The 16,314-nt window shown below is 34.4% G+C and overlaps 1 protein-coding gene across 1 annotated transcript in view; it reads left to right on the forward strand.

Moving 5' to 3' along the window:
- The window catches only part of SPEN (spen family transcriptional repressor), a 76,030-nt gene that overhangs the window by 36,689 nt on the left and 23,027 nt on the right, over positions 1 to 16,314 (forward strand). The window contains 2 exon segments of the mRNA XM_032495259.1: positions 12,873 to 13,033; positions 14,598 to 14,798. Coding sequence (XP_032351150.1) covers positions 12,873 to 13,033; positions 14,598 to 14,798 — 362 coding nt within the window.

Raw genomic sequence — 16,314 nt, forward strand, 5'->3', positions numbered from 1 at the left:
TTGTAATGGCTTTAACATGGTCTCTTACTTAAGGCTGATAATGCTTATTTATTGGGGAGCTTTTTGATTCTAGAACTAGGTTGTCCAGTACTGTATCCACTAGCCACATGTGGCTGTTGAGCACTTGAAATTTGATTAGTCTGTATACCAGTACTGATTTCACATTATAACATGGAAGAACCTCAAAAAATACTAAGTGAAAGAAGCTGGTACAGAAGACCACATATCATTATGACTCACTATATATGCAGTGTCCAGAATTGGTAAAGTTATAGAGACAGTCTGTTAGTGGTTACCTAGGGCTGCGGAAACCTGCTAATAGGTTTGAGGTTTTTATTCTGGGACAATGCAAATGTACCAAAGTTACGTTATGGTGATTATTATATAACTCCATAAATGTACTAAAAACTATTAATTGTACACTTTTAAATGAGTTGGCTTTATGGTATGAAATTATGTCTCAGTAGAACTGTTTTTTCTTTTTTTGTGGGAGGGAAGTAACTAGGTTTATTTATTTACTTTTTAGAGGATTGAACCCAGGAGCCCATACATGCTAAGCATGCGCTCTACCACTTGAGCTATATCCTCGCCCCTCAGTAGAATTATTTTAAAAAATACACACTGAATACTGAAGATACAGTGAAAAAAGTATTAGTAGTTTTTATGTTGACTGCATGTTGAAACAGTATTTGAGTATATTACATTAAAATATATTATTAAATTTCACCTGTTTCTTCTTACTTTTCAAAATGTGGCTACTTAAATTTAAATTTTATTTTTGTCTTCCGTTAAATTTCTGTTGGACAGCACAGTTCTAGAAATGAGCTCTGTCAAGATAGAGTGTCATGAAGTAATTTGTGCATCAATTTCGTGCTTTTCATTTTGTTTAAAGAATAGAATCCATTATTTTTCTTAGTTCTCCAGATCCTTCTAATCTTTTTGAAATTATGGATTAATGGAAAAGGCTCTTGGGACTTTGAACTTAAAATATAGACCGAACTACTGTGCAGATTTTGTCTTCAGCAAGCTTGGTATTGGGTCAAGCTAGAATATTAAGATGCGTGTTGATCTCCAGGATGGCCAAGGGAATGTCTCAGCTGTTGAAAAACTTTAATATCTAAGTCCCCAAATATATCAGTTTAATCTCCCAAGTAGAAAATTAAATCATCTTAACCAGAGTAATTTTTAATTAAAAAAAAGCTTAATCTGAAGGTCATTTTTAAATGATGGCTAGTACTTTTGATAGAGGTTTAAAATAGGTCTGTTAACATATATGGATTTCCTGTGTTGGAATTACATTTAATAGATACCCCTGTTGCTTGTAGACATAATTTATGTAACCCAAACTAGGGAGTCCTGTGATTTTTTGTTATTTTCAATTGTGGGGGGAGGGGCAGACTAACCTCCTGAATGTGCTGTGCCATGGTAGTTGGAGCCATTTGGACTATAGCTTTGTGTTTGTTTCTGCTGTAAGAAACTACAGAAGAATTGTTTAAGCAGAGGACCTTAGCCTGGAGTTTCTTAGGGAGTAATTTGAAGTCATTTATAAATAAATAAACAAGTGCATCAAACTGTGGATGGCTTTAGCCTTCCTGGTGGGGAGTTAGGTGCCCTCCTAACCTCCTGGGTCTGGAACTACATTAATAGTTCAGAAGTGGGAAATAACAAAGAAAAAAAATTTTTTTTTTTAAATTCTGGATAGGAAGAAGATGTAATTAGCATCAAACTTAAATTGGAAAAAGGCAAAACCCAAAGTTCAAATTTACTTGTGGATTTGGTAAAGGCTACAGCATTTGTATGTAACCATTTGGAATTTTTTAAAAAAAGTGAAAGTTTCTCTTAATCTGTATGCTTTCTTGGTTTATGCCTTTTAAATCATTTAGTTGTTTATACAAGAAATATATCCGATTTTATATACTGTGTGTGGTTAAGGAAATAAGAAAATCCCACTGTTAAAATTAACAGTTTAGATTTCTCCTCAGTCTGTCCATTGGCATCCCATGAATGCTCTAAGGGCTTTGCTGCCATGCAGAAGGATTTCTTATTACTTAGGCAGACATGTTATACCTGCTTATTACTTCCAGGGTGCATGCATGTTTGATGCTTTTTGCTTTGAGTTACTTGAGTAGCAGGTTTTCTGAGTCTTAAGGGATTGCCAAGAATGTAAAGACTGGGCCTAGACTCTTTGGAATTTAAGCTAAAAGTACTCTTGCCTCTAGAGTAAGGGCTGTGTTTTGGACATACAATATGTAGAAAAGTAATTTTTTCACTTTATCCACTATGAATTTTGTACTTAGCAGAATCTGATCACATAGTCACCCCCCCAAAATATGGTAAAAAAGAAAAAAGATAAGCTGTGTTTTGTGACTAGGTCTCTGCTAGTGCATCATATTATAATTCTTAAAGTTAACTTGGGAATTTTGGGGGCCCCATAAAGCCCACCAGAAGGTAAGCCATGTGATTCTTAGTAATAGATTAATAAAAGAATAGCCACTTTCCATTTTTGCTATTGTTACTAAAACAATAGGTTTTGAAACCACCAATTTTTTTTTTAGGGGTAGGTAATTAGGTTTGTTTGTTTATTTAAATAGAGGTACTGGGGATGGAACTTAGGACCTGGAACATGCTAGGCACCCGCTCTACCACTGAGCTATACCCTCCCCACCCAGTTATGCTTTTAATGCCAAAATCTGCAAGCCTTCAATTTTTAAAAATTTTGGCAAAATATACATGACATAAAATTTAACATTTTAACTATTTTTAAGTGTACAGTTCAGTGACATTAAGTACATTAACTTTTCTGTACAACTGTCATCTCCAGACTTTGTTATCTTCCCAAAGTGAAACTCTCTAATGATAACTTCCCATTCTTCTCCCCCAATCCCTGGTAACCACCATTCTACTTTCTGTCTATATGAAGCTGACTCTTCTAGGTTCCTTATATAAATGGAATCATACAATATTTGTTCTTTTGTGTCTGGCTTATTTCACTCAGCACAATGTTTTAGAGATTCATTCATGTTGAGCAGATGTCAACATTTCCTTCCTTTTTAAGACTGAATAATATTCCTTCAGGGCTTTTTTGGGGGTAACTTAATTATTCAGCAGTCATCCTATAGATTAACTATTTCCATATTCCTTTTATTTAATTCTACTCAAAGATAGCAGTAAGCTTCAAAACATTAACTGTAGCTCTAGTTGCATCCCAAAGAGTTACCTGTACTTAATTTTTTGTGACCAAACTATGTATAGCATATTTAAGCTCAATTTTAAACAGTATTTTCCACCAATATAAGGCACTCTTTAAAAAGTAGTGTTTAATGATTTCCCTTTTCCCTTCATTTGTGTAAACTACTACACTTCAGAATAGGAAAAGAAATAAAACCAACTATTTTAATTACTGTGATTGAATTTACCACCACTTTAGTGACCATAAATACTAAACCTTTTAAATCTTATCTACCTATAAAGTGGAAGCTGTGCCTGGCTAAGGTTTAGACATGCTTGATATTTATCAGTGCTCACAGGTGAAGGCCAGGTGGAAACTAGAACTCAAGAAAAGTTGATTTCTGAGGTCCAGATTTTCTCTTATATTTAGAAATCCTCAGAAAATAAATTATTTTTTTTTATCAGCAATTAAAAAACAATCACAGTAAAAAGAAAAAATGACTGCTGGTGGATTATGGTTCTCTTTCTGCTTCTGCTTGTGTCTATTAAGAGAAAACTTTATTGTCAGTTTTACACTGTTAATTCAGTTAATCATTATCATTTTAAAAACTAGATCTTTTCCCATTAGAAGTCTTTGTAGTTTCTTATGATAGAAGAAATCTGTGGATCACAACAAAATTGAAGTTAAAATATTGGTTCCATAAAAAAAAATTCATTTTGGTGGGGGGAGGGTATAGCTCAGTGGTAGAGTGTGTGTATGCCTAGCATGCACGAGGTCCTGAATTCATTCTCAGTACCTGAATTAAAAATAATTAAATAAACCTAATTACCTCCCCCCCCAAACAAAAACAAAATAATTTTCATTTTTGCCCTTTAATATATTAATTCGGGATTCTCAGTAAGTATCCTAAATACCAAGAATTTAGACAGCTATTTATTAACTTTGGCTCTAAACAGTTTATCACTTATACAGTTGAGTCCAATGGTGCCTTCCCCATTTCTTATGCAGTAGTTGCAGAATCACCAGTTACAGCTGACTCATTTCTCTGAAATCATTTCTGAGGAACTTTACCTGGATAAACCAGGTTGTGAGACCTCTTGATTCAGCAGAGCCTTGTTGACAAAACAACAGGTAGCCCATGGTCCAGTGACTTGTTTGGGATCTCTCATCTTTTTCTGAGGAACAAAGAGAAGAACGGCTCATTTTGTATTTTACTTCTTAGGTCATGTTTGTGTGTGTGTATATATGTGTGTGTGGTAAAATAACAAAATTTACCATTGTAATCATTTTTAAGTATATAGTTTAGTGGTATTAAGTATATTCGCGTTATTGTGCAGCCATCGCCACCATCCATCTCCAGAACCTTTTCATCTTTGCAAACTGACACTTTGTATCCGTTAAACAATTCCCCATTCTCTTCTTCCCACCCCCTGGCAATGCCATCATTCTTTCTGTCTTTATGAATTTGTCTTTACTTAATTACTTCATAAAATTGAATCATACAGTATTTAATATTTGTCCTTTTGTGACTGGCTTATTTCACTTAGCATAATGCCCTCAAGTATCACCCAAGTTTTAGCTTATGTCAAAATTTTCTTTTAAAAGCTGAATAATATTCCATTGTTTGTAGATACCACACTTTGTTTATATAGTCATCTGTTGATGGACACTTGGGTTGCTTCCACCATTTGGCTATTAAACATGCTATGAATGTGGGCACACAAGTATCTATTGGAGTCTCTGCTTTCAGTTCTTCTCGTTATATACCCAGAAGTGGAATTGCTGAATGATGTGGCAATTGTAATTTTTTAAGGAACTGCCATACTGTTTTCCACAGTATCTGCACCATTTTACTTTTCCACCAGCAATGCAGAGGGGTTTCAGTTTCTTTACATCCTAGCCCAATACTTGTTATATTCTGTTTTTGATAATAGTCATTCTCATGAGTGTGAAATGGTATCTTGTTGTAGTTTTGATTTGAATTTTCCTTATAACTAGTCGTGTTGAGCATCTTTTCATGTAGTCTTTGTCCATTTGTGTATATTCTTTGGAGAAATATCTGTCTTAAGTTCAAAGACGCCCATTTTTGCATCTGGTTATTTGCTGCTAGTTAAATTATCATTCTTAAAGGCAAATTTTTAAATGTCTTAAAGTTACAAAACAAAATACCTCATTAAGCTCTTTATGCAAAATGGAGCTTTACTGATTTCCTCTGACCGTGATACTTTGGTCAGAAAAAATCTAATTGTGACACTAAACTACCATCTTAAATCCCTAGGTTGAGAGTAAAGAAAGCTAGTGAGCTGAGAAACCATTTTAACATGAAAGGAATAGTTTTCATTGATATAACCCTTTCTAGAGTAGGGGCTGCAATACTGTATATTTTACCCATTATTTGTTGAAAATTATAAAACAATTTTGTCTACGACTACTTTGATCCTGCCATTGACATGGTGAAGCACATATTGTTAAAAGCTATTTGCAGTTTTCCTTTTTATCATGTTTTCCAAAATTGAGTGACACTAGAACATTTCAGATCCCAGCTTCCTCTCAGTCTCTTTTTTAGAAGTTGGCCTTTTTTTCCTGTAAGTTTTGGAGTTATTCAAAGATTTTTATGAAGAGATATATTAGTTATAAGGAAGAATAGTCACTTTTTAAGGATCCCACATTTGACTTACAGCTTAAAATTAGCATGTTGGATTTCAAAAGGGAAAGCAGTCAAAGAAGTAATGTAGGCCAGGGTTTCTCAACCTTGGTGCTATTCATATTTGAGGCTAGATAACTCTTTGTTGTGGAGGAGGCCATCCTGTGCACTGTAGGATGTTTAGCAGCATTCCTGGCCTATATTCACTAAATGTCAGTGAGTTTCACCACCATCCACAATTTTGACAACCAAAAATACCCTTTGGGGGGCAAAATTGCCTCAGTAGAGAGCCACTGTTAAAAATACAATGATAGGATTTATGAATGAAATAGAATAGTGCATCCAAAGACTGGACTTTGTTAGACATTTAAAACATTGTTTTGTGTGTTTTAATTGTGCTTTTGCTTTCATCCCAGAAAATATTTATTTAAAAAAAAATCATCTTCCACAAAGTTCTAGATGACAGGATCCATGAAGTGCTTTTATTTTTACAGTTACCAGTTATTTTTCAGTCAGGTTATTAATATGTGTCAAAGTTCTAGAATCTTAGCTAGAACAGCCATTATTTTTCTTGAATAATTAATGAAACATGAAAGAAGAAAGAAATACTTTGCAGTTTCCAACAAAGTAATATTTTATCAGAAATTTTCATTTCACTTTGAGATACGAATGTAGTTAATACCTTCATTTTACTGAGTTTGGTGTACTTTCCTAGATGTTAGAGGCACATGCATTACATATTGGGTATCACGCTAGGCTCTGTTTATAAGAATGATTCCAGTCTTGGACTTTGAAGAGGCTGGTAAATGAGTAGTTATAATACAGAATGAAGGGGTTTGAGATAGACATTGTAGTAAAAGAGGCTTAGGAATATACAACTAAGAAACCAATTAATGCTGTGGAGTGGGGTGGGGATGTCAAGAACAGCTGCAGAGCAGGACATTAAGCTTGGAGCTAGCTAATCCTTGAAGACGAGGAGGCAAGGAGGGACAGAAAGGTTTCTTCAGTAGTAATGGGCACAGACAAGAGCTCTCATATGCTCACTGTATGCTAGGCAGAGTGCTAAGTACTTCATAATCACAAACCCATTAAATCCTTTACACAGCCCCTCACAAGAGGTAGGCATTATCACCATTTATATACAAGAAAGTTAAGGATTAGAGAGGAAGTAACTTAACTGAGAACTTATATCTAATACAAAAAAAAGGGGAGGGTGCCTGCCCATGTCTAGAAACTGGTATAATACTCTTACTTGGATAGATCATTAGTGGATGGGATATGAGAATGACAAGGGAATGAGAAGGAGTGACTAGAAAATTAGTTTGGGGCCAAGTTGCAAAGGGGCCTCTCTCCCTTGTTGAAAATGAAAAATGTGGGCTTTATCCTGTAGGTATTTGGGAACTGTCAGCTGGAAGCTTTTGGAGGTAGGTGGAGAGTCACAGAACCCTAGAATTAGGAGGACCTTTGAAGATCATGAGGTCTGTAACCCACTAGGGAATTTTAAGTTTAGAGAGGCAAAATGAGGTGCCTTTCCAGACTGAACAGCTGAGTATTTCTTCTTTATTTTCTTACTAAAATGAGACTTAATTCAGGTTATATAAGAAGTGGTAGAATTGAAAATGGAATTGGGATCACATCAGACTATCTACTAAAGTAGTGAGGTTTTTGTTTAAACTTTCTGGGCTCGGGACCCTTTTATATTCTTAAAATATTGAGCTTTTGTTTTGGTAGTATCTATTGACATTTGCTATATTAGAAATTTAAACTTTTAATTTGAACACTTTATTCATTTGACATAACTTTTAATTTTCTCTCTTTTTAAATTTTTAATAGTTTATTTGAGCAAAAATCTATTCAAATGTGGGCAGTGCGAAACTGGAAGTGATTAGGAGCTCTCCACCAACAGGAGCTGGAGGAAAGAATTTTGTAGAGAAAGGGCAGAAGCACAGCAGAAAAGTTATTTGGTTGGTTATGGCTTTAGCTTTTGCCTTATTTGGAAAAGCCTAATTGGCTGTTTGTTATTGGTTGTCCTTAGGTTTGATTTCTTAACCTTGAGGCATTTGTAGGCTTAGGGTCTGGTTTGCTTAAGTAGGGATGCTAAGGTATTAGAACCACCTTGGTCTAGTGGTCTCCTTGTTTAATTAATTTAACAACTTTCCTCTTTTGTTCATCCTCTCATACAGGAGAGTTTAACCAAAAAATTCGGTGTTACTGCCACTCTTGGTCGCTATCAGGTTGTTAAGTTGTTCTTGTCTCTTCGTGAACTCATAGGTTAAGTTTGGTCTGTGGAAGAACTGTTTTTGCTGTTCTTCTCGTTGTTCATCTTATTTCTCTACAAGTTCAGTGAGACCATCTGATGCACTGCTGATGTCTACAAAATGAATTTAAGACCCTTGAGAGAACATGGCCCACCAGGGAGATTATAATGGTAACTATCAGTTGGTTAATACCAAGAGACTGAAGTGTGCTCCCTTGGTCTCTCTATGAACCGAACAAGTTGGTATCAAATAAATCGAAGAATGTACCCGAAGGGTACTGTTTTAAGTTAAGTGGCTTGTTTGTTAATCTCCTGTATTTGCTATAATACCAGAGATGTTGATCCAGGCAGAGCAGGAGGTATTTGCTGTATAGCACAGACTTAATGGCTTGTTTTGCCAATAAACAATGTAAAGCAATTCTGTTATCTAAAACCACCTTAGCAATACATTCTAGGGACTTTTGTTGTGCAGCACTGACCTCAGTGGTAGATTTAGTGGCAGTTGCCAGAGTTAAGGAGCCTTGTCTTCCTGTGCATTCACAGAGAGGAAAAAGCAAATGGTGAAAAGGCAAAAGAAATAGAGGTTTCTTATTGGAGACAAAGATCTTCATCCCTTATCTTAGGAGAGCTGTCTACTTCAAGATGTCTGCTTCTGGGGCAGAAGCTCCATAGTTAATTTAATTTTAGCTCTCTAGCTGGTGTGACATAACTATCTTTTAAAAAAAGAAATGAGATGAGTGGTATTGTTTTATATTTATGCAAATCTCTTTAATGTCTGGTTTAATAAGATAGCTAGATTCTCATAACGCCTTCTGTATTTAAATTGTGATTATAAATTTTTTGTGTGTGAAGTATATGAAGATGTGGCCTCACACAGATATATAATTGAAGTAGGGAGAACCTCACAGACCCCCTAAAAGGACCTTGGAGGCCCCCAAAGGTCCTCAAATCACATATAGAGAACTCATGCATTAAAAAAATATGATCATCTTGAAAATTTGGACCTGTAAAAGACTGGATCTAGAGGGATTATTACCTAGTATGATACATTGCATTTAAGAAATTAGATGATTTTCTCCCTTCATTTGATGGAAGCACCAAGGACAGAGGGCACATTTTGAATTGCCCAAACCTGATGGAAAATCTGCATTTGAATCTTTTCCCTCTTGACTTAAGCTGTATATATTGATTATGTAGAGAGAAAAAACTTATTAGTTGCCTGATGAAAGAGAAGAGAGATTGTTGGAAAGCTGTCACTTGAGATTATATCTGCTTTTAACAAATGGGCCTTCTTAACTGTTTTAACTGCAAAAGTTTTTTTGTCACTTTAATTGCTACTCTTTAAAAAATCCATTTATGCCGCATTTTTGTTTCTCAGCTTAACTTGGTTAAATACTTTTTTAATCTTCCAATTTAAAAAAAACAACATAGATGCATATTTAGCATAATCGGATGTTTACAAAAATAGAGATATATTATGTAGAAGTCAGTCATTGGCTGTTACTCTTGCGTGTGAACAAATTTAGCCCTGAGTCATCTTATAAATAGCATACCCAGTGCCTTGACATTTTCAGTGCCAAGAGTCAAATGCTCACTGTAGTTCTATGTATAAAATGGCTGTAGGAACAGTAATAGTTGATTATTTGACACCATAATTTAGTTTGAGAGAATCCTGTCATCCCATATTCTGTTTGCTTATCAAGAATTGTTGAGGGGTGGTATATAGCTCAAGCAGTAGAGCACATGCTTAGCATGCACGAGGTCCTGGGTTCAATCCCCAGTACCTCCTCTAAAACTAAATAACCCTAATTACCTCCTCCCACCAAAAAAAAAAAAAAAAAAGAATTGTTATGTAACCAGTTGCGTATTCTTGTATTTCTTCATTATGGAAAATTTTGAACCAGTCTGCTGCTTAGTTTTCTTAGTAATCTTAATTTAAAAATTATAAGTACATATAAGAAATAATTCAGCCTTATGTGTCTTGAGTGCTTAGGAAAAGTGTAACTAGATTTAAATTGTATTTCTTACCATTTAGAACTTTTAAGTGATACTGAAAATGTAATATTGATATGGCCAGGTAAATTTAAAGTCTACTTTCCTAAAACTGTTAGTTGATACATCATCATTACTACTATTTTAGGGCAATTTAGATTGGAAAACTTCTGATTAACTACTTCTGGCTTATAAGAGAGAACTAAAATACCATACATCATAAGTTTTGAACTGTTAAAATTCTTTAGTTTTCACAAAGTTATGGAAATAAGAATTTTTTTAAGTTAAAATTGACATAGATAGTCTTGGCATTTGGGTTTTCTCTCAGTTTATAGGACTGAAAAGTATTTGGGGGTGTCTAAATTTGTGCTCCCCTTTTGATTCAGGACCTTAAAATCCATAGTACTTGTAACAGACTACACTGGAAATGTACACTGAAGTTTTGGGTTAACATATCAAAATGTGAATTCAAAAGGATCACTTTATTATTTTGTAATTTATTAAAAAACCTTTCTTTTTAGTTATCACTTCAAACTGGTCAGCAGATATATCTGCCAGTTAAATTTTGATCTTTTTTTAAAAAATTGCTGTGGTAGTAGGGAATTTACCCAAAGCATGATGACATTTATAATAAATCTAATTTCTATTATTATTTTGTACTTTAAAATCATTGTTACCATTGATAGATCACCTTCCTCTGCATTTATATAATATAGACTTAAACAGAACTTTGTTTTTGTTGGCTCATTATTTTAGTAGCCAGAAATTCTGTTCTTGCCCATATTTGTTTACTTCTTCATCCACTACTGCTAAGGAATTTTGGCGTATATAGTATTAGTAGTATTGTAATTAAGATATTTTCCTCAATTGTTATTTATGATTCCTTGGAATTAAGTGACATTCACATAATATATTCTGTATTGTAGTCACCTGATGGCCTTGTGAATAATCTTGTATTACTTGGAGTATGTAAATACATTTAACAAGCATTTTTTTCCTTCTGTGCTAAAAACAGAAGATTAATTTTGTTAATCTTTAATTTAAGTGAAAGTATGTATCCTATTCACTTAGTACTAGAAACACTACTATTGCTGAATAATCTAGAAAAGAATTTTATTTTTATTGATGGGAAAACTGATACCTAGTCATTCATAGGAAACCTGGCAATGATGACTTGTGGCTCCTTCTCAAGGCGTGCATCCCTAGTAGTTTTTTTTATTTTGTAACTCGGATACTTCTTTTGGTTCTTACTGGCATAGGTTTATTTCTCTGTGTTTCAAACTGCAGAAAGCTCTGATAACCCCATGAAGTTTTTATCTTTTGCCTTATCTTGTGAGAGCTAAATAAAAATGCTGTTTAAATTCTTAGTTATAGCACACTGTTTTCTTATAGCACTTCTTTATTTTTTTCAGAAAGCAATAGTGAATGTCTCAGATCCTAGTGTTGAATTTATTCATCTGGCTGGTTTAGAGTTTGTCTTGGATATGAGAGCTATAGTCTTAGCACAAATGACAAAAGCTGTGGAATCTTTCCTCTAATGAGTGTGCCTAAGGTGGATTAAACCTCCACCCCCTAGAGTTATTTGCTTAAAGGATTAAGTCTTCCACAACAAGGAGGGGAGTGTATGAAGCAAAATTTCAGAAACCTGTAAGTAACAGAACTTGTAAATAACTTTTTATTAAGCTATTTGAGAATGCGAGAAAAGAACTTAAAACCATAGTAGTCTTGCACATCCAGTACTGAAAAGAGAATTTGATATTTCTCACATGGTTCTTGGGCATAATAAGCTGGTTTGAGTGTATTGCTCTCTTATTCTGTGTTGGTAATAGTTTCTTCTTGCCTTCCAGCTGTGACCGTCTCACCCTTTGAGGTTTATGTTAAGCTGAAGAGAAAAATTAAATTTCCTTCTCATTTCCCACATTATTCACAGAGAAAAGAGTTTAAACTAATTAGATTCAAGTAACATAGAATATTTCTTTATTAGTCCTTCAAAAGTTTTAAAATTAGAATTACCTGGGAAATTATTTTGGGTATTTTTTTCCCCTGAAAATTAATTTACCCATGAGGTGGTGGTAGTAGTAGTAGTAGTAATAATAGTAACAGAGCGGTGCCACTTCATTTATTGATTACTGTCATATTTCAACTTCTGTAAATCTGTGGGTTATTTTATTTAATTCTTAACCCTGTAAGATAGGTACTATTATTATTTTCATTTTATAAATATGGAAACAGAGGCTTAGCAGGAGGTTAAGTGACTTGTCCAAGGATACATGCTATATATCTGAGCCAAGATTTGAATTAAGATCTCTGAATCCTAAATTCATATATCCACTATTCTATTATTATTACCCTTAAGTGAATTGTGTTTACTAGTCTTATTTCATTTGGAAGAATTGTTCATGTTTTACACAGATTGAAACATTTGTCTTAGGCGGCATGTGGTGGTAAAAGATGGTTACTTTTACTTCCACATTCTCAGGCCAAGGTTTGCTGTCTTCTGCCGTCTCTGAAGGTAGAATATGAAATAAATGTGGAGAAGATAGGGTGTCCAGAAATTCCAGACCTGAAATTTAGACCTTTTAATTATTGCCACTTGTTGATTGGGGGAGGGGTGTTAGGTTTGTTTATTTGCTTTATTTAAGTAGAGGTACTGGGAATTGAATTCTGGACCTCATAACATGCAAAGCATGTGCTCTACCATTGAGCCATTACCGCCCTCCCCACTTGTGATTTTAAAAAGTTTTATATGCAACTTGTTTTCTGTTTATTTTTTCACTGAAGTTTTTTCTTTCTTTCTTTCTTTTCTGTAGCACTGATTCCAGCAGTAGTTCAAGTGATGACTCTCCAGCCCGATCAGTTCAATCTGCAGCAGTCCCAGCACCCACTTCCCAGTTGCTTTCATCCTTGGAAAAAGATGAGCCCCGTAAAAGTTTTGGGATCAAGGTTCAGAATCTTCCAGTACGCTCAACAGGTAAAATTCTGTCTTACTGTACTCTCTGCTACAACTGGGGGATGAGAGACCCAGCTACTTAAATTCTATACTTTGTATAGAATTTATCTAAGTATCTCACTCTCTTAATCTGACTGTGTTGGTAATATTTTCTCCTTGTCTTTCAACTTTGTCTCCCCCTTTTTTCTTTTTGTGGTTTGTTGGTATTTAACACCATGTAAGAAAAAGCAGGTGGTTATAAATTTATGTAGTTTCTAGGTTGTTATATATGTAAAGATTGCATGTTACTTTATTTGTATTTAATTATATACACATACATATACACATAAAGATTATATGGTGCAAAAAAAAGATTATATGGTGCATGTTGTATAAAGTTTATTTTTGAATAAAAATGCTTTCTGAATTAAATATTTTGATATTAGGGGAAGTTTGGTATAATGAAATTGTAGAAATACTATTTTCAGTCAGATTTATATTGGCCTGGTGTCCTGTGTTCTGTAAAATAACTTTAGATGTATAATTATGATACGAAACCCACTTCAAAATATTAACATTTTAAATGAGGAAAGTCATGAGTAATGACTTTATATAGTTAAAAGCTATAGTGTACTCTTTACTCCAATTGTATTGATTGATAGTTGGCCATAATGTATTGTTATTCCTCCATTAGGAGTATTGAGTATATAAACAACTGTTAGGAGATGGTCAGACTAACAAAGACCAAACTAAGTATTTCTTAGCTAAATGCATTTCAGTGATTACTTAAATCATTTATTAAAGCATCCCGTAAAACCTCCATGCCAGGTTTATGAATAGAGATGCTGAGACACAAATGTTGGTGATTGACATTACTCTGCAGTTTAGGAATGGGCAGGGGTTAAATTGGTTTGTCTTTCTGTACAGTTTTAATTTTTATAATGAAGTAAATTAACATAAGACCTTTAGATGGTATAATTCATCTGTTAAAGGCCTTAAAGTTGTTTAGTATGTCACATGCCATTTCCCACACAATTTTATCATTGACATGATGTTTGGAAAACTAGAAATATGACTTTCTTTCTCAAGTCTTTAAAGTTTTATATATGCACATATATGTATATTTGTAAAATTTTTATCGTGAAAATTTTAAACATCTGCAACAGTAGAAGGAGTAGCAGAATGAACCCCCTTCACACCATACCCCAGATTTAACAATCAGCAATATTTTGCCATACTTGCTTTATCTGGCCCCATCTTCCTTCTCTCCTTTTCTTGTTACCTTTTTATGGTAAAGTGAATCCCTGTCATTACATCATTTAATACTGACTTAAAAGATGTATAATTTGCATTTATCTATAAAATATAATGGCATTTTTCTGCACAACCATGATACCATTCTTACCTAACAAATAACCAGTAATGTCTTCTAACACCTAGTTTATTTTCAAAATTGTACAGTCAGCTCTAAAATGCCTTTTTATAGTTATTTTATTTGAAAAGTAACATTTTAATGCTAACAAAACTTAGCACCAAAAATTGGGCTAAAGATTGAGTTGTAACTAAATTAGAAAAATAATCAACTCGTTTTTGTTTGGGGATTTAGATACAAGCCTTAAAGATGGTCTTTTCCATGAATTTAAGAAATTTGGAAAGGTGACTTCAGTGCAGATACATGGAGCTTCAGAAGAGAGGTATGGTCTGGTGTTCTTTCGGCAGCAAGAGGACCAAGAAAAAGCACTGACTGCATCAAAAGGAAAACTTTTCTTTGGCATGCAGATCGAAGTAACAGCATGGATAGGGCCAGGTAAGAGACAAGGAAGCTTTCCGGTTTTTGAAAGGGCAACATGTTATCCTGAATGCGGACACTATTCCAGCTCTATTTATTAACATACTTCCAGTGTCTTCTGTTTTAAAGAGTGGTTATATTTTATTGTTCATCTTAATAAAATATATTGTTTTGGTTAGGGTAGGATAAAGATAGTTCTATTTCTATAAGGGAGCAATGCTAACTTTTCAGAGTCCTAAAAGGCAGAGTATAGCCCCTTGTTGAATCCTCCCTTTCAAAAGGATTGAATTGGTTGAGATAAGGAGGTAATTCCTAGGAGAATGACAACAGAATTATCCTGAATTAGAAAACAAACTACATTAGTTTGAGGGACTACTTAGGCCAGTTTTATTTCCATTATGCCTAGCACAAATTGGGTCTGTTATTCTAGCTTCCATGTCCCTGAAAGATAGTGATGGAGAGGCAGGACTAAATCTTACGAGTACAACCCAGTGAACATTCTAAGGGTACGTTATATTGCTTGAACCTTCCTGTAAGACCTATTTATTCTAAGGCAGGAAGTCTTGTCAGGCATGACTTGGGTCAGTGTTTTTCCTGTTTCAGAGCCACCTGCAGTGCTCACTTATTAAAATGCAGACTCTGACTGTACCCCAGCTTACTGGTTCAAAGTTTGCATGCTCAAGTTTGGAAACCCTGGATTTAAGGCAACTTGTGAGCAATTTGTAGAGGAATGAAGAGAAATGTTAAAATTATGCAGTTATATTATGCAGCTGAGACAATTGAACTTAAGACTAAGACTTTGAGTAGAATTTACAGGTAAACATAGCCCATTTTCTTGGAGTATTTATTTTATTTGACAATTAAGAGGAAAAAATAGAATTTCTCTGCTAAGAATGTGTAAATGTTATTGGTATATTAAAACAGACAATTTTTAGCATGAAGACTGTAAAATGTGCATAATTTTATAAACACAGGAATTCAAAGGAATTATAAGTTATGCCTTCACATTCCCTCCTGCCAAGTTTGAGGTATACTGCCTTAACTTATACTGGGCCAAGAGTAACTTAGGAGTTCTTATTTAACACATTTGGAACGGGTCAGAACTGACTTTGAAGAATAATATTTCAGATGTCGTATAATCTATGTAAGCTTTTAGAGCCATATGTAATTATCAACTAGTGAGGATCTAATTCAGGGGCATTATCAGTAGGTGACCTTCTAATCTCCACATGGTAGGTCTAGCTTGAGATTGTCACTGTTAAAAAATGCATTTTACCCAATTAGTTAGCACCCAGAGTATTAATTGGACTTTAACCACCTGACACGAAGATTTTGAGATGTTTGATTGGTTCAAGTATAGGAGAGCTGAAGGTACTTCTTTCAGATGGGACTGCATGAAACACCCAGTTTAATGGGATATTTGAAAGCTGAGTATGGAGACTTGGTTGAAATTATGCTGTTGGATGCTTGTCATAAATGTTACATATTGAAATGTATGGAGCTGATTGCTTCCTTAGGTAAAGGAGCTCTTGAA

Source organism: Camelus ferus, chromosome 13 (genome assembly GCF_009834535.1).
Source record: "Camelus ferus isolate YT-003-E chromosome 13, BCGSAC_Cfer_1.0, whole genome shotgun sequence".
Classification (NCBI taxonomy): Eukaryota; Metazoa; Chordata; class Mammalia; order Artiodactyla; family Camelidae; genus Camelus; species Camelus ferus.